Genomic DNA, 25,093 nt, shown 5'->3' with positions numbered 1-25,093 from the left:
AAATTGAGCCAATGAAGACCCGTAGGAGGGTCAGGAAAGCAAGTTGATCGAGAGACATACTACCAGCTTTGGAAGGATGAATTTTCAATCTCGAGGAGTCTATGAGAGACATGAAGAAGACATTCAAAGTGGTCGAGGGACGCACCGATGAGTTGGACTCAATGAAGGAGCAGCTCAAGGATTTTGTGTTGGAGCCTCTCAATTCTAACGTGGAAAAGATGCAAGGGGTGCTCAATTCCACTGTGGGTAAGTTGATGGAGAGGAATGATGCTCTCGAGGCCATGGTGATAGCTTTAAAGGAAGAAACAATGGCCACGATGATGGCTTTGAACACGAGGATTAAGAAGCTCGATAGAGAGCTTGTCATGTGTTAAGCTGTTGTGGGTAAAGAATTGTTGGGTGCCACACTCAATCGCGAGATTGTTATCCCCAAACCAGAGAAGTTTAAGGGGACAAGGTCGACAATAAAAGTGAAAAACTTCTTGTGGGAGATGGAACAATACTTTCATGTTATGGGCATCAAAGATGATGATGCTAAGGTAAATACTACTACTCGATATTTTATTGATTTTGTTCTTTTATGGTAGAGGTGTAGGTTAATAAGTGAAAAAGATGGACAGGTTGCGATTGGGACTTGAGATGAGTTTCAAAATGAGTTCATAGAATAGTTTTATCGCCATTATGTCAATAAGAAGGCTTGGTCTAAGTTGCACCGGTTTTCGCAACAAGGCACAACCCAAGAGCATGTAAAGGAGTTTAGCATGTCAAATTGGAATTGAAACATTGAGGGGTCCAAAAATTGTTAAAAACGATGATAGTAGTAGAGTCTTTGATCGAGTTTACTCTGAAAAAAGACAAGTTCAAGTCTTCCAAGCCCAATGGAAAGGGTAATGAAGGGGAAGATGAAGAGGGACAAGTTTAGCATGACAACGACAATGGTGGCAATGCAAAATTACGAAACGAGAAGTGGAAAACCAACAACAACCTGAAGGAGAATGAGAGCGAGATAAAATGTTTCCTTTGCGACAGTCCGCATATGGTAAGAAACTGTCCAAAGAGATCTATGTTTTCGGCTATCAAAAGGGATAAAGAGCCAAAAGAAGAGGCCATGAGGCTTGGTTCAATTGTGAGTGTTGTCAAAACCAAGAAGGCCAAAGAGAGTGAGAAGAAACTAGTGAAGTGCTGCTTGTGTTGTGGGCCGTATAGGTTGCAAGATTGTCTAGAGTGATCTAAGCTATTCGTGATCAATAAGGGAAATAAAACGAAGCCAGATAAGAGTAAAGCTTCAAAGCTTGCGTCAATTGTACTTATTCCTACAAAGAGGAATAACAAGCAGGTAGGGTTTATGTTTGTGGACATCAACATCACATGCCAAAAAAAGAGTGCTCTTGTTAATACGGGAGCATCATGCTAGCTCATATCAGAGAAAGTTGCAGGAAAACTTGGTTCATTGGTTAGAAAATTAAATAAAAAGATCAAGACAGTAGAACTCGAAAAGGTCTTTACTGTGGGAGTAGCACGAGGAGTCAAGCTACAAATCAGTGAGTGACAAGGCAAAGAAAATTTTGAGGTAATATATTTAGATGACTATTATTTTGTTCTTGTCTTTAACTTCCTTGACAGGATTATGGCGTGTCCCTTTCCTTTTTCCAGTTACATTCATATCTTTGATGATTTGATATCACGAACAGTTATGCCGATAAATCTAGACATAAAGGTTGGGATCAAGGTATTATCAGTAGTCCAGCTAGCTGAGGATGTTTTGTATGAGAGGAACATTAACTTAGTATATGAAGGCCATTCAGAAATGCTAGTGGGGTAGAAAATCGATATGAAGTTTGTTGAGCTATATATGAAGCTATCACTTATGCGAGAGGTGAGTTGTACATCAAACTCTAGAGGTAAAGTAGTGATGCAAACTGGATAGTTGAGACGAGTAAATGTAATGAGCAATATACATCTCAAACACCTTAGTAGTTTTTTTCATTTTGACTTATCGTTGGCTCTTTAAAGATATATTGGCCCTTTCACAGTTCTGAAGCCGGTAAGCCGAGGAGCTTACAAACTAGAGTTAGTGGGAATACTCACGGGTATCCCGGTATTCATTAATAATGGTTGTATTCACATAATAATATTCTTAATTAATGGAATGGACTTGAAAATTATAAATATGGTTATTTTTTATAATCGAGAAAAAAGGGTTGTTAAGGATTGAACCGAGCTTTCATGTCATAATCTAAATGTTTGTCGTTAAATTAAAAGGTTGTTAGCTATAAATATTGTTATTATATTTTATATTTTATAATAATTTTATTAATCTTAAAAACACACCATAACAAAACTTTTAATCATAACATTTTTCATTTTTTCTCTTGGGTTGACATTTTAAGGATCATTTTAAATTTGGATAAAAAAATTTCTATAAAAAAAATAGCATAAAGCGATTACATCAACCTGTTCACATTAATCAGGCAATGACATATTACGATCAACAAACAATAAATCTTGTATCGAAACCGAAGATTCTTCGTTTTCTTGATTCTTGATGAAGAGTTTCAAGGATGGGATTATTCGATTGGTTCGACTACCCCAATTCCAATATTTTTAAATTTGGTTATAGTTTTCAAATTAAAAAAAATTATAAAAATATTTGGGTTCATTGGGTTGGGGGAATCAGGCAATTGACAAGCATTAATTAAAAAAGGGTTGATTCCACATACATCCTCAAAATCATTTGTCAAACTTTAAATTGATCCTTAGTTTTCAAAATATTCCAATTGAATGTGCTTAAAAATATTTAACACCAAACTTAATAACTAAATTTGGAACGAAATTTTTGCTTGAAGATTCAATTGAAAGGCTTTGAATTTTAGGGACCACTTTAAAATTAGGTCCATAGTTTGAGGACATCTAGTGCAATTAATCTAAAAATAAGGAGAAGCTCAATATTTACATAAAATTGACCCACAAACAGACGACCAAGTACTTGAAAAAATATACATGTTTACATCAATGTGATCCAATCATTCCACCTCCAACAGCTTAAATTCAAGCAACTGCTATTCATAATGCCTATACAAACTCGAAAATAAAACTTCGAGGCAATGGACAATGCTACAAGGGAAAGATATTTGGCATAACAAAACAATTCATACGGCATTTTAGAATGGCATAACAAAATGATTCATACGGTATTTTAGAAACAGCCCCGTTTACCTCTTTTCTACTTCAAATTTCTAGTGTTCCTTTCTATCGAGATACAAGTAACCAAAAGTTCAAGAGAAACAAAGGTAATGCAGTAAACCAGCAAACGAAGGCCATTATAGTGGAGATTTTGAACTGAGTGCAATGGTGTTGGACACAATTATCAAGATTGTTGTCGATGAGAACGGTAATGCCGGTAGAAGCACAAGCTGCAGCAAATGTGAGAGTGGATGTGATCTGCAAAGTAGAAGAACATAATGTCAATGTTGAGGTTTTTTTACACAGGAAGAAAAATAGAACCAAGTAATCCGGATGAAGTATGAAGCTCTGTCTGGAAATAGAGCAACAAAGTAATAAACCTGAATAAAGTATGAAAGAAGCTTGAGCTTCAAAGACTTGAGACTTGCAAAGAGAAAACGACCACAAAATAGAATCAAAATAAAAATTTGAAGAAGAAATGAAATTCTTTTACTTTCCATTTCATCCAGCAAAAGTATATATGTTGATACAATAAAATATGATAGTTACCTAATGTCTAACTGCTACCACTAATACATGACTTAAGTTAAGCTAAAATTACACACAAAAAGAAGTTGATATACTAGCTATTACATCACATTCAAATCTTCAACAGATCCCACTAACTTTAAATCACATTACAAAGTAACTAAGAAAGTTACAAATGAAAAAAATAAACAGGATGCTGTTGCTCCACTGGTTTAGCTTCAATGCTGATCTGATGTTGCATTGCAGGCCAAAGTTTAACACTCCTCTTTGGGCTGTATGCAACAAACACCAATCTTTCTTCTTAAAGCATCAAAACGTGTAGCACCGAGAGACTTAGTTAAAATATCAGCAAACTGGTTTTCTGAGCTGCAATGAACCAGATTTACTTCCCCTAATTGTTCAGCCTCTCGAACAAAATGAAATTTGATCTTAAAATGTTTTGTTTTGCCATGAAAAACTGCATTCTTAGCTATGGCAACTGCTGACTGATTATCAACCCTAATCTCAGTAGCTTGAATCTGCTCTTCATTCAAATCACACAGCAACTTTCTCAGCCAAATGACTTGATTAACAGCTGCAGCAGCTGTATTGTACTCTGCTTCAGCTGTAGATTGAGCAACAGTTTGTTTCTTTGAGCTCCAACAGAAAACCCCTGAGCCAAGAGTAAAAAAGTATCCAAATGTGCTTTTCATGTCATCAATGGACCCTACCCAATCACTATCTGAATACCCTATTAATTTGAGCTCTTTTGCCTTCTCAAAATTCACTCCATAATTCAAAGTTCCCTTCACATATCTGAGAACTCTCCTTGCTACTTTAAAATACACAACATCACAACAATGCATAAATTTGGACAACAAACTAACAACATACATAATATCAGGCCTAGTAGCTGTTAAGTAAAGCAAACAACCTACCAATCTTCGATATTCCTTCTCATTAACCCTTTCTTGATTCCCATTACTGGTAAATTTCTCTCCTTGAGCCACTGGTGTGCTGACTGTTTTGCAGTTTTCCATACAAAATCTGTTAAAAATCTTCAAAGCAAAGGCATGTTGGCTAATGAAAATGCCTTGATCAGATTGATTCACTTCCATTCCAAGGAAGTATGTCATAACTCTCAAATCTGTCATTTCAAAAACTTCTTGCATTTGCACTTTGAACTCATTGATCAGCTCTCTCTTGCTTCCAGTTACAAGTAAGTCATCCGCATAAAGTGAGACAATCAGAAGAGTTTCATTTTCTGACTTCTTCACATAAAGTGTAGGTTCACTAACACTTTTCTCAAAACTGAACCTAGACAGGTATGCATCAACCCTGTCATACCATGCCCTTGGTGCTTGCTTCAGACCATACAGGGCCTTTTTTAGCTTGTAGACTTTGTCCTCTTCACCATAAACCTTGAACCCTTCTGGTTGTTCAATAAAAATTTCTTCCTTGAAGAAGCCATTTAAGAATGCTGACTTGACATCAAGCTGGTGAATTCTCTATTGTTTCTGTACAGCCAAGGCAAACAGAAGCTTAATTGTGTCTAACCTCGCTACTAGAGCAAATGTCTCCATGAAATCAATGACATATTGCTGGCTATAGCCTTTCACCATAAGCCTTGCCTTGTGCTTGTTCAATGAGCCATCAGCATTGTACTTGGCTCTAAACACCCACTTGACACCTATGAATTTCTTCTAATATGGTCTGTCAAACAATTCCCAAGTGTCATTCTTATGGATTATATCTAATTCAGCTTCCATAGCCTTCTTCCAACTCTTGTTCTTGACAACTTCCTCAAAGTTTGAAGGCTCAACTATTGCAACATCACAACTTTGGTAGATGTCAGCAATAGTTTTGGTGCCTCTCACAGGTTCTTCATCAAAGTCTTCATCAGTTGGCCCTTCTTTAACTGGTTCCAAACTGCTGCCTATTTGATCTTTTTCATCCAAAATTGCATATGCATCACTCCAACTTCAGACTTTTTCTTCATCAAACCTCACATCCCTACTCGCCAAAATCTTCTTTGTTGAGGGATCAAATACTCTGTAGCCCTTATTGATGCTACTGTAACCAAAAAAGATTCTAAGAACAGATCTTTTGTCAAGTTTGGCTCTCTTCTCAACTGGAATGAGAGTATAGCACATACAACTAAACACCTTAAGGTGTGACATAGTTGGTTTGAGATCATGCCATGTAACAGCCCGATTTAGGGCCAAAATGGAACAGTGGTTTTGAAACCACGAATTCGAGGTTGAAAATTTTATGATTGGGTGTTTAATTTGATGTTTAGGACTAAATTAAAATAGGTGGAAAATGTGTGTTCTAGTTCATAAAGTACTTGATTGAAATGGGGGTTTTAAGTAGAGGTCCTTAAATGGAAATTAGACCATTATACTTTATATGGACAAAAATGGGCATGAATAGGACAAAATTTTAAGGCCTTAAGGGTATTTTTGTCATTTGGTAATTAAAAGAAATAAATAGGAAAAATAAGCCAAAATTTTGTCCATCCATCTTCTTCCTTGGCCGAAACTTGTATGTTCACCATAGCTAGGGTTTTTTCCAAGCTTTCAAGCTCAATAGTAAGTGCATTCAAGCCTCGTTTTTAATGTTCTTTACATTTTTGAAATCCTCGTAGCTCGGTCTACCTATTTCTACCATTATTTCGAGTTAGGGTTTATGTTTAAAAATTTACCCATGAATGATATGCATGTATTTTGATGTTTTATGGTAGAATATGAATGTTTGAAGTTAGGAGAACGATCTTTTCTAAGCGATTTTTAGCGAAAACGAGCAAAACGGCATAATCGGTAAAAATACCTAATGATCATAAGTACATGTTAGAGTGAGAATTTGATGTTTCCATAGAAGAGAAAAATGTTCAGCATGTCATAGAACATAAGAATAAGGTCTGAAATTAAATTTCCGAGCCTAGGGACAAAATCATAATTTTGTAAAAGTTAGGGCGCAAAAACATAATTTTTCCATAATATGATTTTTGGATTGAAATAGATAGTATGGGTGTTAAATGAGCTAAATGTTTTGTTATAGATCAAGAAAGGCATGGAATCAACCTCGAACGGGGGAAGGAAAAGATTTTGGACTAAATTGTAAATTTTCTATATTTTGCACCAAGGTAAGTTTGTATGTAAATAATACATTATCTTTATTTATGCTTTTATATTTCAGCATATTTTATATATTGTAGCTAATTTTGAATCATAATCGACTATTGGAAGAATGAAAATAAGTCTTAGAAAGTGAAATACTTCCTGGTTGAACCTTCGGAATCGAAAGATACAGATGATATGTAGCTAGGTAACTTGTATGGTGCTAAGTTCATGTCATGTGTACAAGAGAGCTACGAGATACTATGTGGTAGCTAGGTCACATGGGTGATACGGGATGTATACCATGTAGACAAGAGAGCTACGGGATAAATGTTGCTAGGTCGCATGTGTGGTTCCAAGTGAAGGATACCATGTAGACAAGAGAGCTACGAGATAAAGTGGCTAGGTCACATGGGTGGTACTAAGTATTCATGTTCACTATGTGTACAAGAGAGCCGAACTATGTGATGGGTGGAACTACGTGCTGAAACTACCAAGCATCGGGGACTCGATCTGAAGTGTTCAACGGGAAAATCGACTAAATGAAATTATGTACGACCTTGTAATGATAAGTGTAAGTATATACATGTGTAACGTATGAGTAATAAGCTCGATATGTGATTGGAAGTTGGAAAAATTGTTGAGGATAAGCAATGAATGCAACTAAAGTGTGAAAGATCAAAATTGATAATAAAACTGTTTGGACAGTTGCAGTGATGTGAATTTGAAAAATCACAAAATATAGTAGGAATTTAATTAAAGGCTGAATAAGATATGAAATTAAACTTTAATGAGTCTATTTTCATGTAAAAAAACATAGCAAGTAAAGGAATCCTATATTTTGAGATATTTATATTTTTTTGAGACTTGTTCAGAATGACTACGTGATCCCCTGTTCTGACTTTGAAAAATCATTAAAAAAATAATTAAGAAATATATTTTATATTCTTAGATTCCTTATTGAGTATAGTTTTAAATGAAATAAATTTCATGGCTATTTGACTTTTTTACAGGGAGAAAATAAATTCGTAGTGAATAGAGGTCAGACCAGTCGAGCTATATAACATGGGAAATTTTAACTAATAAACTATACTAATTGGCTAGACCAAAAATTCTAGAAAAAAACATTAGTAAAAAGTTATATGAGTGTAGTTTCAAGAAAATTTTACAGATTTGAATTTGAGTTTCAGAACTCGAGTTATGATTTATTCAAATGAACATGACGCAGAGGGACAACTTGATCAAATTGGAGTAAATAGTGAAATTAAAATAGATATAATTGAGTTGTTTTGTAAACATATTAGATTCCTTATTTATTATTTATATATTTACTTATTAAGCTATAAGCTTACTTTCTTTTCTCTCTTTGTCTTATAGTGTCGTCCACTAGCATGTGAGTTAGAGATCGTTGAAGATCGCCCACACTATCAATACTTTTGGTATTTGAACTAAACATTTTGAATTATGGCATGTATAGTAAGCTTAGTTATTTTGTTACGTGTCATAATTGCCTAGGTTTAAAATATTGGTTACAGTATTTGACCGATATTTTGTACAAAGCCATTAAAGTTGGCTAATATTGTTAAAGGCATATGTTATAAAGATCCATGATCTAATTAGATGCCATATTTTTGTCTCAATTTTATTTAATAGTATGTGTTATGTTCTGGTAATACCTCGTACCCTGTTTCAGTGTTGAACGCGGGTAAGGGGTGTTACATTTAGTGGTATCAGAGTTATAGTTTAGTCGGTTCTCGGACTAATATAGTGTGTGTAAAAGTCTAGCTATACATGCCATAAATATATTGTAAAAGTGTGGTGACTCCTGATGATTCTAAACTGTGTTTTGTTTTAATATAGTAATGGATCCCGATTAAAGCAAGCTATGGTGATGATCTTTGCTAATGTCGCCACTCCCGCACAAGGGACCGCGCCTGTAGAAAGTAGACCTGAGACATTGAGACAAGGAGATGAGGCTCGGGATGCCTTTCTCCAAATGATGAACAATGTGTATACTGAGTTTATTCAAGCAACCCAAATGCTCAGCCTCCTCCACCCCCTCCCATACCTCAGACGGTTCCTGTAGCTGCTCAAGGCATAGATTTGGTAAGAATGAACAAGCCTCCGGTCGACAAGATTTGAAAACAAGGGGTCGAAGAGTTTAGAGCAAAGATCGATGATGATATCGAGAAAGTAGAGTTCTGGCTTGAAAATTCTATCCGTGTATTTGATGAGCTCTCATTTACACCCGAAGAATGCTTAAAGTGTGCTGTGTCACTTTTGAGAGATTTGGCCTACCATTGGTGGAAGACTTTGGTAGTAGTGGTGCCAAAAGAAAGGGTTACTTGGGATTTCTTGATCAAAAAGAAAGAATTTAGAAAGAAATACATAAGTCAGCGATTTATTGATCAAAAACGGAAGGAGTTCCTTGAATTGAAGCAGGGCAAGATGTCTGTGGCAGAGTATGAACGCGAATTTGTTAGAGTCAGCAAGTATGCCCAGGAATGTGTGTCCACTGAGGCTATTATGTGCAAAAGATTTGAGGATGGGCTTAATGAGGACATTAAAGTGCTTGTGGGAATTCTGGAGCTGAAAGAATTTGTAGTATTGGTTGACCGAGCTCTTAAAGCCGAAGAATTGAACAAAGAAAGAAGAAAAGCTACTATTGAAGCCCGAGATGCCAGAAAGAGGCCGATAAGCAAGTCATTTCAATCCTAATCAAAGAGGTCCAAAGAGACAAACCCTCGAATGACAGTTTCAGCTGGGGATTCACACAAAGATCGTGGTAAGGCATATTCGAGGTCTGAAGCTCAAGCTACTTCAGTGGCAAGTGTGGGTAATGTGCGGTCTAGAAAACTCCAATGTCAGCAATATGGCAGGCAAAATTTTGGTGAGTGTTGGGGAAACGAGCGAGCTTGTTTCAGGTGTGGTTCTCGCGAGCATTTTATCAGAGACTGTTCGGAGAAAGTTAAAGAAGAAAAATTTCAGAGTGCTAGACAGAGTACTACCGCCAGCAGAGGTAGACCACCGAGAAATACTAGAAGTGGAGCTAGTAGTAAAACTGTGATGAAAGATTCAACGGCGAGATCAGAAGCTAGAGCGCCTGCTAGTGCTTATACCATACGTGCCCGAGAGGATACATCATCTCTCGATGTGATTACTGGTACATTTTCTCTCTATGATACTATTGTTATTACATTGATTAATCCTGGGTCTACTCATTCCTATATTTGTGTGAATTTAGTATCTAATAAGAAGTTGCCTATTGAGTTTACTGAGTTTGCAATTAAAGTGTTGAACCCCTTAGGGCAATATGTGCTAGTTGATAAGGTTTGCAAGAATTGCCCATTAATGATTCAAGGTCACTGTTTTTCGGCTAATCTGATGTTGTTACCATTTGATGAGTTTGACGTTATCTTGGGAATGGGCTGGTTGACATTGTATGATGCCAAGGTAAATTGTAAACAGAAAACACTAGAGTTGAAATGTGAAAATGGTGAAATTCTATGGGTTGAAACAGATGAATCAAATAAATTGCCTATGGTGATTTCGCACATGTCTGCACAGAAATACACAAGGAAAGGGTGTGAAGCTTATCTTGCCTACGTAATGAATACTGAGATGTCTGAATTGAAGCTTGAATTAGTGCCGATAGTCTATGAATTTCCAGATGTATTTCTAGAGGAATTGCCTAGGTTGCCTCCGAACAGAGAGATAGAGTTTGCCATTGAATTTTTGTCGGGGACTGTACCAATCTCGATTGCTCTATATAGAATGGCTCTGACTGGATTAAAAGAATTGAAGACTCAGTTGCAAGAGTTAACAGACAAGGGATTTGTGAGACCGAGTTTCTCTCCTTGGGGTGCTCCTGTATTGTTCGTAAAGAAGAAAGATGGCTCAATGAGGCTTTGCATTGATTACCGTCAGCTCAATAAGGTGACTATAAAGAACAAGTACCCGTTACCAAGGATTGACGATTTATTCGATCAGTTGAAGGGGGCAACAGTGTTTTCAAAGATCGATTTGAGGTCCGGTTACTACCAGTTGAGAGTTAAGGAGTCAGATGTGTCGAAAACCGCATTTATGACAAGGTATGGACATTATGAGTTCCTTGTGATGCCATGCGGCTTAACAAATGCTCCAGCTATATTCATGGACTTGATGAACCGAATCTTTCGACCATATTTGGATAAGTTTGTGGTAGTGTTCATAGATGACATCCTAATCTATTCTCGGGATGAGTCTGAGCACGTTGAACACTTGAGAACCATATTGCAGATCTTGAGAGAAAAGAAATTGTTTGCTAAGTTTAGCAAATGTGAGTTTTGGCTTCGTGAAGTCGGATTTTTGGGACATATAGTCTCAGGTGATGGTATTCGGGTGGATCCGAACAAAATTTTCGCGATCGTTGAATGAAAACCGCCAAAGAATGTATCCGAGGTTAGAAGCTTTTTAGGCTTGGCCGGGTATTATAGACGTTTTGTCGAGGGATTTTCGATGATTGCCTCTCCTATGACTAAGTTGCTGCAAAAGAATGTTAAGTTTGAATGGAGTGATAAATGTCAGCAGAGTTTTGAAAAGCTGAAAGCACGATTGACTGAAGCACCGATTTTAGTACAGCCCGAGCCAGGGAAGGAGTTTGTAGTTTATAGTGATGCATCATTGACAGGCCTTGGATATATGCTAATGCAAGAGGGTAAAGTGGTAGCTTATGCCTCGAGACAGTTAAAACCGCATGAGAAAAACTATCCTACACATGATTTGGAATTGGCCGCTATTGTTTTTGCCTTGAAAATCTGGCGTCATTATTTGTATGGTGAAAAATGCCGAATTTTTACTGATCACAAAAGTTTGAAGTATTTGATGAATCAAAAGGATTTGAATCTGCGACCGCGGAGATGGCTTGAATTATTGAAAGATTATGAGCTAGTGATTGATTATCATCCGGGGAAAGCGAATGTAGTTGCTGACGCCTTGAGCAGGAAATCTCTTTTTACTTAGAGAGCCATGAATACGAGGTTAGCATTGTCTGATGATGGGTCAATCTTGGCAGAGATGAGGGCTAAACCGTTATTTCTCCGTCTAATTTGTGATGCTCAAAAGAACGATAGTGAGTTGTGAACCAAGAGAACTCGATGCGAATCGGGTTACGACTCAGATTTTCAAGTTGGACCAGATGACTGTTTGATGTTTCGAGACAGGATATGTGTACCAAAAAATGATGAATTAATTCAGAAAATATTACATAAGGCGCACAGTGGCTGCTTGTGTCAGTTCACCCTAGTAGCACAAAAATGTATAATGATTTAAAGAAGTTATATTGGTGGCCAGGCATAAAAAGGGACATTTCTGAATTTGTAACCAAGTGTTTGATCTGTCAACAAGTAAAAGCTGAGCATCAAGTGCCTTCAGGATTACTCCAACCGGTGATGGTACCTAAGTGGAAATGGGATAGGATTACCATGGATTTTGTAACCGGTTTGCCTTGACTCCTAAAAAAAAGGATGCTATCTGGGTAGTGGTTGATAGGTTAACAAATTCGGCTCACTTTATACCGCATGACGCACTGATTACTCACTTGATAAATTAGTGAATTATATATTCTTGAAATTGTGAGGTTGCACGGGTACCTATGTCTATAATATCGATAGAGATCCGAGGTTTACCTCGAGATTCGAAAAAGTTACAAGAAGCTTTGGGTACAAAATTGAACTTTAGTGCGTTTCATCCACAAGCAGATGGTCGGTCGAAAGAGTAATCCGGTACTCAAGATATGCTTAGATATCTTGTGTTTTAGAATTTGAAGGAGTTGGGAGAAATATCTACTTTTGGTTGAATTTATACAATAACAGCTTTTCGATCGAGTATATGAGATGGCACCATCTGAAGCCTTGTATGGTCGCAAGTGTCAGACTCCTTTATATTAGACCAAACTTAGTGAGAAACAGATTCACGGAGTTGATTTAGTTAAAGAAACCGAAGAGAAAGTAAAAGTAATTCGTGATTGCTTGAAAGCTGCTTCAGATCGACAAAAGTCATATGCAGATTTAAAAAGAAAAGTGATTGAATTTCAAGTGGGTGATAAAGTGTTCTTGAAGGTGTCACCATGGAAGAAGATTCTGAGATTTGGCTGAAAAGGCAAGTTGAGTCCGCGTTTTATTGGGCCATATGAGATTATTGAAAGGATTGGACTAGTGGCATATCGGTTGGCTTTACCGGTAGAGTTAGAAAGAATTCATAATGTTATCGTTCTGATCCTTCACATGTGATTTCTCCAACAGAAATTGAGATTCGATCGGACTTGACCTATGATGAGGAACCGATTAAGATTTTGGCTCAAGAAGTGAAACAGTTGAGAAAGAAAAGCATAACTTTAGTGAAAGTGTTATGGCAAAGACATGGAGTAGAAGAAGCTACATGGGAACCGGAGGAAGCCATGAGAAAACAATACCCAAACCTCTTTACCGGTAAGATTTTCAGGGACAAAAATCCCTAAAGGGGGGAGAGTTGTAACAACCCAATTTAGGGCCAAAACGGAACAATGGTTTCGAAACCACGAATCTGAGGTTGAAAATTTTATGATTGGGTGTTTAATTTGATGTTTAGGACTAAATTGAAATAGGTGGAAAATGTGTGTTCTAGTTCATAAAGTACTTGATTGAAATGGGGGTTTTAAGTAAAGGTCCTTAAATGGGAATTAGGCCATTATACTTTATATGGACAAAAATGGGCATGAATAGGACAAAATTTTAAAGAAAGGCCTTAAGGGTATTTTTGTCATTTCGTAATTAAAAGAAATAAAATAGGAAAAATAAGCCAAAATTTTGTCCACCCATCTTCTTCCTTGGCCGAAACTTGTATGTTCACCATAGCTAGGGTTTTTTTCCAAGCTTTCAAGCTCAATAGTAAGTGCATTCAAGCCCCGTTTTTAATGTTCTTTACATTTTTAAAATCCTCGTAGCTCGGTCTACCTATTTCTACCATTATTTTGAGTTAGGGTTTATGTTTAAAAATTTACCCATGAATTATATACATGTATTTTGATGTTTTATGGTAGAATATGAATGTTTGAAGTTAGGAGAACGATCTTTTCTAAGCTATTTTTAGCGAAAACGAGCAAAACGGCATAATTGGTAAAAATACCTAATGATCATAAGTACATGTTAGAGTGAGAATTTGATGTTTCCATAGAAGAGAAAAATGTTCAGCATGTCATAAAACATAAGAATAAGGTCTGAAATTAAATTTCCGAGCCTAGGTACAAAATCATAATTTTGTAAAAGTTAGGGGGCAAAAACGTAATTTTTCCATAATATGATTTTTGTATTGAAATAGATAGTATGAGTGTTAAATGAGCTAAATGTTTTGTTATAGATCAAGAAAGGCATGGAATCAACCTCGAACGGGAGAAGGAAAAGATTTTGGACTAAATTGCAAAATTTCTATATTTTGCACTGAGGTAAGTTTGTATGTAAATAATACATTATATTTATTTACATTTTTATATTTTAGCATATTTTATATATTGTAGCTGATTTTGAATCATAATCGACTATTGGAAGAATGGAAATAAGTCTTAGAAAGTGAAATACTTCCTGGTTAAACCTTTGGAATCGAAAGATACAGATGATACGTAGCTAGGTCACATGTATGGTGCTAAGTGCACGTCATCTGTACAAGAGAGCTACGAGATACTATGTGGTAACTAGGTCACATGGGTGATACGGGATGTATACAATGTAGACAAGAGAGCTACGGGATAAATGTAGCTAGGTCATATGTGTGGTTCCAAGTGAAGGACACCATGTAGACAAGAGAGCTACGAGATAAAGTGGCTAGGTCACATGGGTGGTACTAAGTATTCATGTTCACCATGTGTACAAGAGAGCCGAACTATGTGATGGGTGGAACTACGTACTGAAACCACCAAGCATAGGGGACTCGATCTGAAGTGTTCAACGAGAAAATCGACTAAATGAAATTATGTATGACCTTGTAATGATAAGTGTAAGTATATACATGTGTAACGTATGAGTAATAAGCTCGATATGTGATTGGAAGTTGGAAAAATTGTTGAGGATAGGCAATGAATGCAACTAAAGTGTGAAAGATCAAAATTGATAATAAAATTATTTGGACAGTCGCAGTGACATGAATTTGAAAAATCACAAAAAATAGTAGGAATTTAATTAGAGGCTGAATAAGATATGAAATTAAATCTTAATGAGTCTATTTTCATGTAAAAAAAAAGCAGAGCAAGTAAAGGAATCCTATATTTTGAGATATTTATATTTTTTTGAGACTTGTTTAGAATGACTACGTGATCCCCTGTTCTGACTTTGAAAAATCATTAAAAAATAATTAAGAAATATAGTTTATATTCTTAGATTCCTTATTGAGTCTAGTTTTAAATGAAACAAATTCCATGGCTATTTGACTTTTTTACAGGAAGAAAATAAATTCGTAGTGAATAGAGGTCAGACCAGTCGAGCTGTATAACATGGGAAACTTTAACTAATAAACTGTACTAATTGGCTGGACCAAAAATTCTAGAAAAAACATTAGTAAGAATTTATATGAGTTTAGTTTCAAGAAAATTTTACGGATTTGAATTTGAGTTTCAGAACTCGAGTTATGATTTATTCAAATGAACATGACTTGGGAGGGACAACTTGATCAAATTGGAGTAAATAGTGAAATTAAAATAGATATAATTGAGTTGTTTTGTAAACATATTAGATTCCTTATTTATTATTTATATACTTACTTACTAAGCTATAAGCTTACTTTCTTTTCTCTCTTTTGTCTTATAGTGTCGTCCACTAGCATGGAGTTAGAGATCGTTGAAGATCGCCCACACTATCAATACTTTTAGTATTTGAACTAAACATTTTGAATTATGGCATGTATAGTAAGCTTAGTTATTTTGTTACGTGTTATAATTGCCTAGGTTTAAAATATTGGTTACAGTATTTGACCGATTATTTTGTACAAAGCCATTGAAGTTGGCTAATATTGTTAAAGGCATATGTTATAATGATTCATGATCTAATTGGATGCCATATTTCTGTCTCGGTTTTATTTAATGGTATGTGTTATGTTCTGGTAATACCTCGTACCCTGTTTCGGTGTTGAACGAGGGTAAGGGGTGTTACATTCCAAACTTCAAAAGAAGTCTTTTCCTTCACAGCAACAGTAGGAAGCCTGTTGAGCAGATACATTGAGGTATTGACAGCCTCAGCCCAAAATTTGCTTGGCAGCTTACTTTCAAACAATAAGCATCTAGCCATATCAAGCACTGTTCGATTCTTCCTCTCACATACTCCATTTTGCTGAGGAGTATAAACTGTTGTTAGCTGATGATGAATTCCAGGTTGCTCGCACAACTTCTTAAACTTCTCAGAAAAATACTCGGCACCATTATCTGATCTTAAAGCTTTAATCTTGTAACCTGATTGATTCTCAACTAAGGCTTTAAATTTGCTGAATACCTCAGATACTTCTGACTTCTGCTTCAAAAAATAAACCCAGCAAAATCTACTAAAATCATCAATAAACAGCACAAAATACTTGTTGTCAGTCAATAAGGAAGACTTCTGATAAACACACTAGTTTACATAATTCTTGTGTTTAATTTGGTTTATTTCTGAATTAATCCCTGCTTACTTGGTGTTTTTTATTATTTAATCTTGTTAGGGATGCAATTGGTCAAAAATGAGCAAAAATGGGCCAAATTGAAAGACACATCGTTAAGTTAGGGTCAAATCATAAAGATGGGAAGGCCAAGGATTTAACATCAATTTTGACTTTGTAAAAATCTAAAAATAGAAGATATTATTTTGTTTTATTTTGTTTTATTATTTATTTTTATTTTTATTTTATTAATTTAGAATAGGCTATTTTTAGTAACCCTATGTATATAAATAGGGGCTTTTAGTTTCCTAGAAAAATCATCCTTTAATTTGTATTCCTTCTTCTACTTGGAATAGAATTACTTTCTCTCTTGTATTTCCTTTTTCAATTTGGAGTTGGAATATCATTTCTTTTCTCTTCAATTTGACGTTGCATTTTGTAGCTTTGTCTCCAATTTTTGTTTCTTTTCCACAATTGGGTCAATTGCTCTCCAAGTCCCCTTTCCTTTCCAAAATTCCATCATCCTGCACACAAAGCCAAATCACAATCCACAACCTTCAAGCATGATTAAATTTATGCCACACTAAACCCCTTTCAGCTTTAAGTCGGTGTTAACCCTGTCAAAAACCCGTGAGTTACGAACCCGAGCTGTTTAACTCCTAATTTTTTATATTTATTGTTTGTCCGGATTAAGAGTATGACTTCGTCAACTCACAAAGTCAAGTCAATACCAAGTCAAAAAGGATGCCGTTTGAGTTAGTGTGGCTAGACGTACAGTTGGAATTCCGAAAGGATCGATTGTCTAATTGGTTTTCCGTGAACACATTGGCGGGCCAAGTAAGGATTGCTGTTTGGTTCCGTCAAAGGAGGTAGTAACCGGATTTAAATGTCCCAACGTTTGAGGGCATTGGTTCAAGCTAGGCTCTTCTAGAATGCAAAGCTGCCGGAGTTCTAAATCACGAATATTTCGTAGGTTGTTCGATCGGTAAGAGTTAGTTATAAGAGTTCTATAACTAATGTAGAAGCACAAATTGCCCAGGCCCGATTTCATCAAAACCCAACCAAACCTCTAAACCCACTAAAACCCTTAACTCATGACCCATTTACATCTACCCAAACCCATTACAAAACCTAAACATTAAACCCAATTCAAAAGCCCATTAAGCCCCCCCAAAAAAACCTAACCCAAAAAAAAAAAGAAAAACCTACCCCAAAAAAAACCTAACCCAAAAAAAAAAAAGAAGAAAAAAGAAAAACCTAACAAAAAAAGAGATAAAAAAACCTAGCCACCTAACCACTTTCCCACTTGCCCCATTTTTCCTCCCATTGTCTACCACCACCACCTACAAAATAGAAAAAAATAATAGAAAATCATGTAAAAGATGGCTATAAAAAGCCATTCAAAAATCATGTAAAAGAGGAGGAGGGAATTTTGATCAATACAAAGAATTTATCTTCAAAAAATACCTAAAGGTGATTTTATCTTCTTTATTATTTTACTCTTATTTTTATTTTTATTTTTATTTTTTTCCTTTTTGAATCTGTTAATCTATATATATACATCATAATAAAAATATAATAAAATATATATACAAAACAAATATAAAAAAATTATATTTTTCATGGTGGGACGCCGCGATGATGAATGACCGATCATTGTCGACCATTGAGCCCCCTGGCGGATTCCCCTTCCCCTCCCTCTCTCTTCCTCTCTCTTCTTTTTCATTTATTTTTCAGTATTTACCTTAGATTTCATATTATTTTGCTATTTAATTTAGCTTTAAATATTAATCATGTTATATATGTAATATTGCTATCACTATTATTTTTATATATTGTTATTATTATATTATATTTAGCTATATATATATATATTTTCTTTATGTTCCGTTTCTTACTATTGTATGCATATATATCTATTATCATATTTATTTTAATATTGTTAGCATTAGTACTTTTACTTAATGTGTATGTAGATATACATGTACATATTAATAGTTTTTATCATATGTGTATATTGTATATATTATATTTATATTATATATATATTCTTAATGTTATTAGTTGTATACTTCTTGTATATTTCCATGTATATATTTTATATTGTCTCATGTACATACTCAAATACTATTATATATATACGTATTTTTAATACCATATCATGTATATATTATTATATTTATTTTATCCCTATTATATTTATTATTAATATTAGTACACATTTTATTATAGGAGTATATATATTCTTTTCTTTATATAGTATTATTTTCATATATCGTTATATTTATTATTATACTTATCATTTTCTCTATTGTTACTTACTATTTTGTTTTAAATTATTATGTATTATTTGGTATATATCGTCTTTTATTATTACTCTTATTATCATTATTAGTACATGTCCATTATATATGTAGATATTTTTAATACATATAAGTACATATTCATGTAGTGTCGTTAGCATATATATACATAAAATATATTTTTCTGTTATTAATATTTCTAATATATGTTGTATATTTTCATTTTGGTATGTCATGTATATATATGTATATGTATGTTTTATGTATATATTGTTATTTTCTATTGTCATTATGAATATATTTTCTTATTATATTGGTAGTACATCATTTCTATTTTTTTGTAAATATTAATATTGTTGTTTTAATATTCTCGGTTTAACATTTCATTATTAATTGCATCGTTGTTTTGTATTATTTACAATTCTTATTTTAAATAATGTTTTACTCATAATTTTAATTTCAATAAATAAGGCAACATGCCGATTTAATATTAAGTCATCGATTTCATCGCTATGTTGGGTGAATATCAATCGACTCGTGTTAAAGCAGTGCGTCCTTCTTAAAAAAAAGCGAAACTTGAAATTTCTCGTGTTTTGATCGGATCACGATTCAATGTTACTTTGAACTTGCAATTTTGAAAATTAAGACAATACTTGTTTAATAAGATACCAATTTTGGGCGTCGCGAGGTGCTAATACCTTCCTCATGCGTAACCGACTCGAACCCAACTTTACTTTGGCTTTTGACGTAGACCTAAATTCGGCCTTCATTTTTGTGCAAGAATAAGTTTTCTTTTCTAAAAAAGGATGATTTATTAGGTGTCCGGTCACACCTGGAAAAAAGATCGGTGGTGACTCCCTTTGTTAATAAAATCGAAAATTGGTTTTCAAATGTTTAATAAATCACCACAATTAGCGACCGAAAGACAAATTTTTTTACGTTGCTACAGCTGGCGACTCCGTTGGGGACTACCTTTTTGAGAGTCGTGTCTGGAATTAAACATGTTTTGTCAAAATTTTCAAATTTCTTTGTTCAAAGTAAATATTTGGTCGTGATCCGAAAATTTCGTTTTCAAAATTCATGCATTTGTATCGTGTTGTAAATGTTTCTTCTAACTTGTTATTTGGTTATTTTTCAGTTTTTAATTTTTATGGTTTTAATTTTGGTTTAGTTTCTTTAAGTAAAACGTAAAGGTTCATGAGTTTTTCCCCACACACCATGCACTTGCATTTTCGCATAACATGGGTTCTCTACCCGGCTCGTCCGTTTAAGTGAAAGTAAACTTCACGCCGTGAGTTAACTCGTCCCTCCGCAAATGCAGTGGTGAATACTTTCGGGTTACATATGACTTATGCTTTCGTGAGTTAACTTGTCCCTCCGCATAGGCATAAGTAAATGTAATCCTCGAATTGAACTCGTGAGCTGTGATGGGTTATGACCGAGGCTTCGTGCTGATCTTAGCAGATGATAGTACGAGCAATTCGAGTACCTATCTAGAACCGAGACTGCATATAATGAACCATACGAGCTATCCAATTAGAGCCATGCCGGACCTCTGTCCGCTTATAGTCACCAAAATAAGTACACAGGGAAAATGCCTTTTGCCTTTCATTTACACTGTTTATGCAAAAGAATTGGATTGGGTAGTTTAATTTGTTTTTCAAATTATATTTGTTGTGTTTACTAACCAAGTTTGTTTGTTTTTATTTTTATTTTCATCATGCATCATAGGCATCATATGATTAAAGGTTGGTTGCCAAAAAACGGGTTTCTGATGGAGGAGTCAATTACACAAATAATCGAGAAAAATGCCGTGGTTCGGGACTGGTCTCTAAAAACTCAGAGAGAAAAGGGGGAATGTCTAGTGAAAGGGTGTGTTGCCAATTTTCCCGAACATATAACTGTAAATGTTCGCCAAAATAACCTTGAGGATTTGGTTCAAATTTGGAATCAATAGGATTCAGACACTAGGGACATTTTCACTGAGAGGTATGGAGATATAGCTCACCTGATCACCATCCGTGTAGACGAACAGTTGATTCAAGCCATGGTTCGATTCTGGGACCCAGCTTATCAGTGTTTCACCTTCAATCAAGAAGACATGACTCCAACCATAAAAGAGTATGCTGCTTTACTCTGCATCGATGACCTTCAAGAAAAAGTTAGTGAGACTGACAGATATGACTGATGCATGGGCTGAAAAACAGATAAAGAAGAAGAATGAAACCATTTGCATTCCATGGTCCTCCCTACGAGATTTGGTTACGAACCATCCCGACATCTTGAAAAGGGTAAATCTATTCGCTTTGGCCATTTATGGTTTGGTCATTTTCCCAAAAGTTCTCGGACATCTCGAAGTTGCGATAGTTGATTTCTTGAAAGGTTAAAACAAGGAGTCAACCTGTCCCGACTATCCTAGCCGAGACCTTCGGATCCACGAGTACTTGAAGGGTTGGAAAGGGACAATTTAGTGGATGTGCTCAGTTGCTCAATGTTTGGATTTTGAGTCATTTTTGGAAAGTAGAGCGCACTCCGTTCTATATGTTTTCAAAAACATTTGCCCCGCTAGAAGCTTATCTCAAGAAAGAATGGTCGAAGGAAGTTACCAAGCAATATTGGGTATCAGTCTTTCAGAATCTTCGCGCCAAGGATATAACATGGAGAGCACCCTGGATCCGTCCTTCAGTTCTGCTATACAAATGTGGAAGCCAAGATTGGGTACCTTTAATCGGGTTATGGGAGGAGTTGGATATGCTCGCTATTGGTCCAAAGGCAATTTTCTTGCGACAATTCCTACCCATAATCGGAGGATTAGCACGATTCGAGTTCGCTTTTGCGGGTGAAGGATATATGAAGAGAGTCCGAGACATTGCAAAGTCTTCGAAGGAAATTCATTTCATAGAATTAGCCTTGTATGCTGATACCCTTACCCAAGATTACGACATATGGAGGAAGCAACGGGTAAATAGTTAGCAAATCTCGTCAACAAACTACACTATCTAGAATCCTTTCTCGGAGGAAACGCCGTCTGAGCTAGAGATGGCAAGACAAGAATTCGAATGAGAAAAGGCCAAGATGTCTCGGGACCTTAGTGCCCTTCAAGAAGAAAACTATCAACTGAAGAATGAAGTTCAGGTTGAAAGGTCTATAACTGAAAAAGTACAAAGAGAAGCCGAGATCGTGAGAAACGACTTAAGGGACCTTCATTTGGAAAACAAGAAATTAAGAAGCCTTGAAAAGAATAGTGGGTTGGGCAAGTTGGCGTGAGTGGAAGGAAGAAATTAGCAATATCAAGGAGGAATGGAATTTTGGAAGGAAAAGCAAAGAAAGAGGAGGAAAAGGCTGCGTGCGCTGTGATAGAGTTAAGAAGGAAGAACGCCGAGTATGAAATGGTGACTGCAGAATTTGCGAATAGTCAATCTGAACATCAAGAATTAAAAAGGAAAACACGAGATCTAGAAAACATGCTGCAATCTCGTCAACAATAATTAGATAACCTCCTGAAGGCTCTAGAAGAAAAGAGTGAGCAGTACGATAGAGACATTCACGCGTATGAAGGAACTCTCAAAGAAAAAGAAATGCAACTCTAGTTCTTGATCAATGAAATTTGCAAGGCGGCTATGCAAGTTGTTCAATTATCAGATGAATCCGAAGTTCTCAGTTGCCAATTCCCTCCGAGCCAAAGATCGAGCATATCAGAGTTTTTAGAGCAAGTGAAGAAACAAGGCAATGCGGCTAGAAAATTTGTGTAACCATTAGAGAAATGGAAACTTTGTGTAATGGACTATGTTGATAAATGAAATGCCTAAATATGGGGCTATCTTGAAATCAACACCAATTTTTTGCATTCTTTGCATAACTAACATTTTGACATTCATGCATTCATTCATACATTGCATATCCCATACTCGGTCGCTGAAGACAAAATATATAATTCGCAGTTGTAATACCACAAGACTGGAACCACGTCATCCGTATAAAATGCGCCGACAAGCTAGAGTGATGGAGGCTGAATTTAATGAGAAAATTGAAAGGTTGGAAAGGGCTCAAAAGGAATTACAAGAGCAAGCGGCCAAATCGCAACAAAGCGAGAGACCTAATGGTGAGATCTCGAGAGGAATCACTCGAGCAAAGAGATCAAATGGCCAAGATGATGGAGATGATATCAGCTTTAGTCAAAGAAAAGGGACCCATACGGAGCCCTGACATTGAGGAATCTCGATCAAGAGTTAATCACAATCAAGACCCGCTCTATCCCCCCGGATTAACTCCACCACACGCACGCACAGCACAAAAGGGTACACCCAAGAAAAACCCCGCAGACCGAGCAACGGCGGTGCCACATACTCATTTAGGGCAAGGAATATTCATATCAAATTAAGGGCTAATCACGCCAATCTAATTGTTCCGATTTGGACGATCCAATGAAATAGCCGAGTTGAAAATGGGCGATCATGGGGCTCAAGAGAAGTATAGGAGCTTAGAGGAAAGACTCAAAGCAATAGAAGTCTGAAGCCTTCTCTGCACTAAGTGCCAAAGAGCTCGGTTTGGTGCGATCTAGTTACGCCTCCGAAGTTCAAGGTGCGATTTGAAAAATACGATGGCACGAGATGTCCAAAGGCGCATCTGGTTATGTTTTGCCGAAAAATAACCGGTTATGTGAACGAGGATAAACTACTCATACATTGCTTTCAAGATAGTCTAACAAGGTCAGCTTTTCGGTGGTACAATCAACTTAGTAGAGAAAAGATTCAATCCTGGAAGGACTTGGCGTCAGTATTTTGCGAGCAGTACAAGCATGTATCGGACATAGTTCCAAACCGTATGACCTTGCAAATGATGGAGAAGAAACCAGCAGAATCCTTTAGACAGTATGCGCAAAGATGGAGAGATATCTCGGCTCAAGTGGAGCCTCCATCGACTAAGGCGAGATAACGATCCTTTTCATCAATACTTTGAAAGCACCATTCTATGACAAGTGGTGGGAAGTGCTACGAAGGATTTTTGAATATCGTAATATCTGGTGAACTCATAGAGAATGCCGTCAAGAGCGGTAGAATGGAAGGATCGAAGGCTCAAGAAAAGCGATGACCGTAAGGAAGAAAATAGGAAGCCCACATAGTGGAAGCTGAGAGTCTTTACATTCCCAATTAGTATCCTAACCAACCCCGACCTCGAAATTATCCACCCCAATTTCTATTATCCCCTCAAACCCTTACTACCAAGTACCACATCCGTCCTATCCCGTATACGCCACGAACAACCAAAGACCCATCACCACTTTCCTACAAAACCGCCCAAAGCCAACCTAGAAAGCGAACCAAGACCAATGAGGCATAATCCAGAGAGACGCAATTTACCCCATCCCGTGTCGTATGGGGAATTGTACCAAAACTTTTGGAGAAACAATTGATATCTCCCCATTACATGGCCCCTTAAACCTCCATACCCGAAATGGTACGATCCAAACGCTAGTTGTGCATACCATGCGAGGAATCAGAGGCATTCTACTGAGAACTGTCTTGCTTTCAAAAGGAGAGTTCAAGGGCTCATCGATGCGGGCATTTTGCGATTTGATGGTACTGGCAGTATGACCGGGAATCCATTCCCAAATCACACCGAAGGGAATGTGAGCGCAGTAGGAGAGGAGGATAAACGACAAAGTAGAAGATGGGTTTCTGAAGTAAGAACACCTATGCAGAGAATCTGGGAGGTACTAAGTGAGAAGGGGTTGCTCTGTCGTTTTAACGGAGTATCCAAAGGAAAAGATGCAAAAGGTCACAGTTTTTGCGAGCTCCATGGTATTGGGGAGCATAACATTCAGTCCTGTGAGGAATTCAGAAGTGTACTACAAAGTATGATGGACAATAAGGAGATTGGGATTTTTTGTAAAGCCAAAGAGGCTGATAGTGGAGAAATATGTGCATCTCACAATCAATCATCGGGTTTCCCATATAAGCGTAAATAACCGTTAATAATCTATTATGGCGAAGAAGGAGCCGGTGAAACCAAAATCATAATTGAAGTACCATCTCCTTTCCTTATAAGGACAATAAAAGCAAGAGTGGAAATACGATGTCAACATCGTTACACGAAGGTGAAAAGCTTGAAGCCACTGGCCGAAGACATTGGGGAAGTAGGTCATTTTACCCGCGATGGGCGGTGCTATTTTAAAGAAGTTGAACCGATAAAGAAAAGTAGCGACTTGAAGCAAAAAGGGAAAGCAGTGATGCACGAAGTCGAAGTCAAGCAAGAAATTCCACCCGTGCAAGAAACTAAAAAGCCTGTGAATGAGGAAGAAGCTCAAAAATTCTTGAAATTTATTAAGCACAGCGAGTATAGTGTGGT

The 25,093-nt window shown here is 36.3% G+C and overlaps 1 protein-coding gene across 1 annotated transcript in view; it reads right to left on the bottom strand.

The window, feature by feature from the left end:
* Positions 1–3,249: 3,249 nt before the first annotated feature.
* LOC108482666 (CASP-like protein 5A2) overlaps positions 3,250–25,093 on the bottom strand; it is a 47,089-nt gene continuing 25,245 nt past the window's right edge. The window contains 1 exon segment of the mRNA XM_017785789.1: positions 3,250–3,441. Coding sequence (XP_017641278.1) covers positions 3,250–3,441 — 192 coding nt within the window.

Source organism: Gossypium arboreum, chromosome 1 (assembly GCF_025698485.1).
Source record: "Gossypium arboreum isolate Shixiya-1 chromosome 1, ASM2569848v2, whole genome shotgun sequence".
In the NCBI taxonomy this organism is placed as follows: Eukaryota; Viridiplantae; Streptophyta; class Magnoliopsida; order Malvales; family Malvaceae; genus Gossypium; species Gossypium arboreum.
Note: the sequence above shows the minus strand (reverse complement) of the source record. Positions and strands in the feature narration are given on the sequence as shown.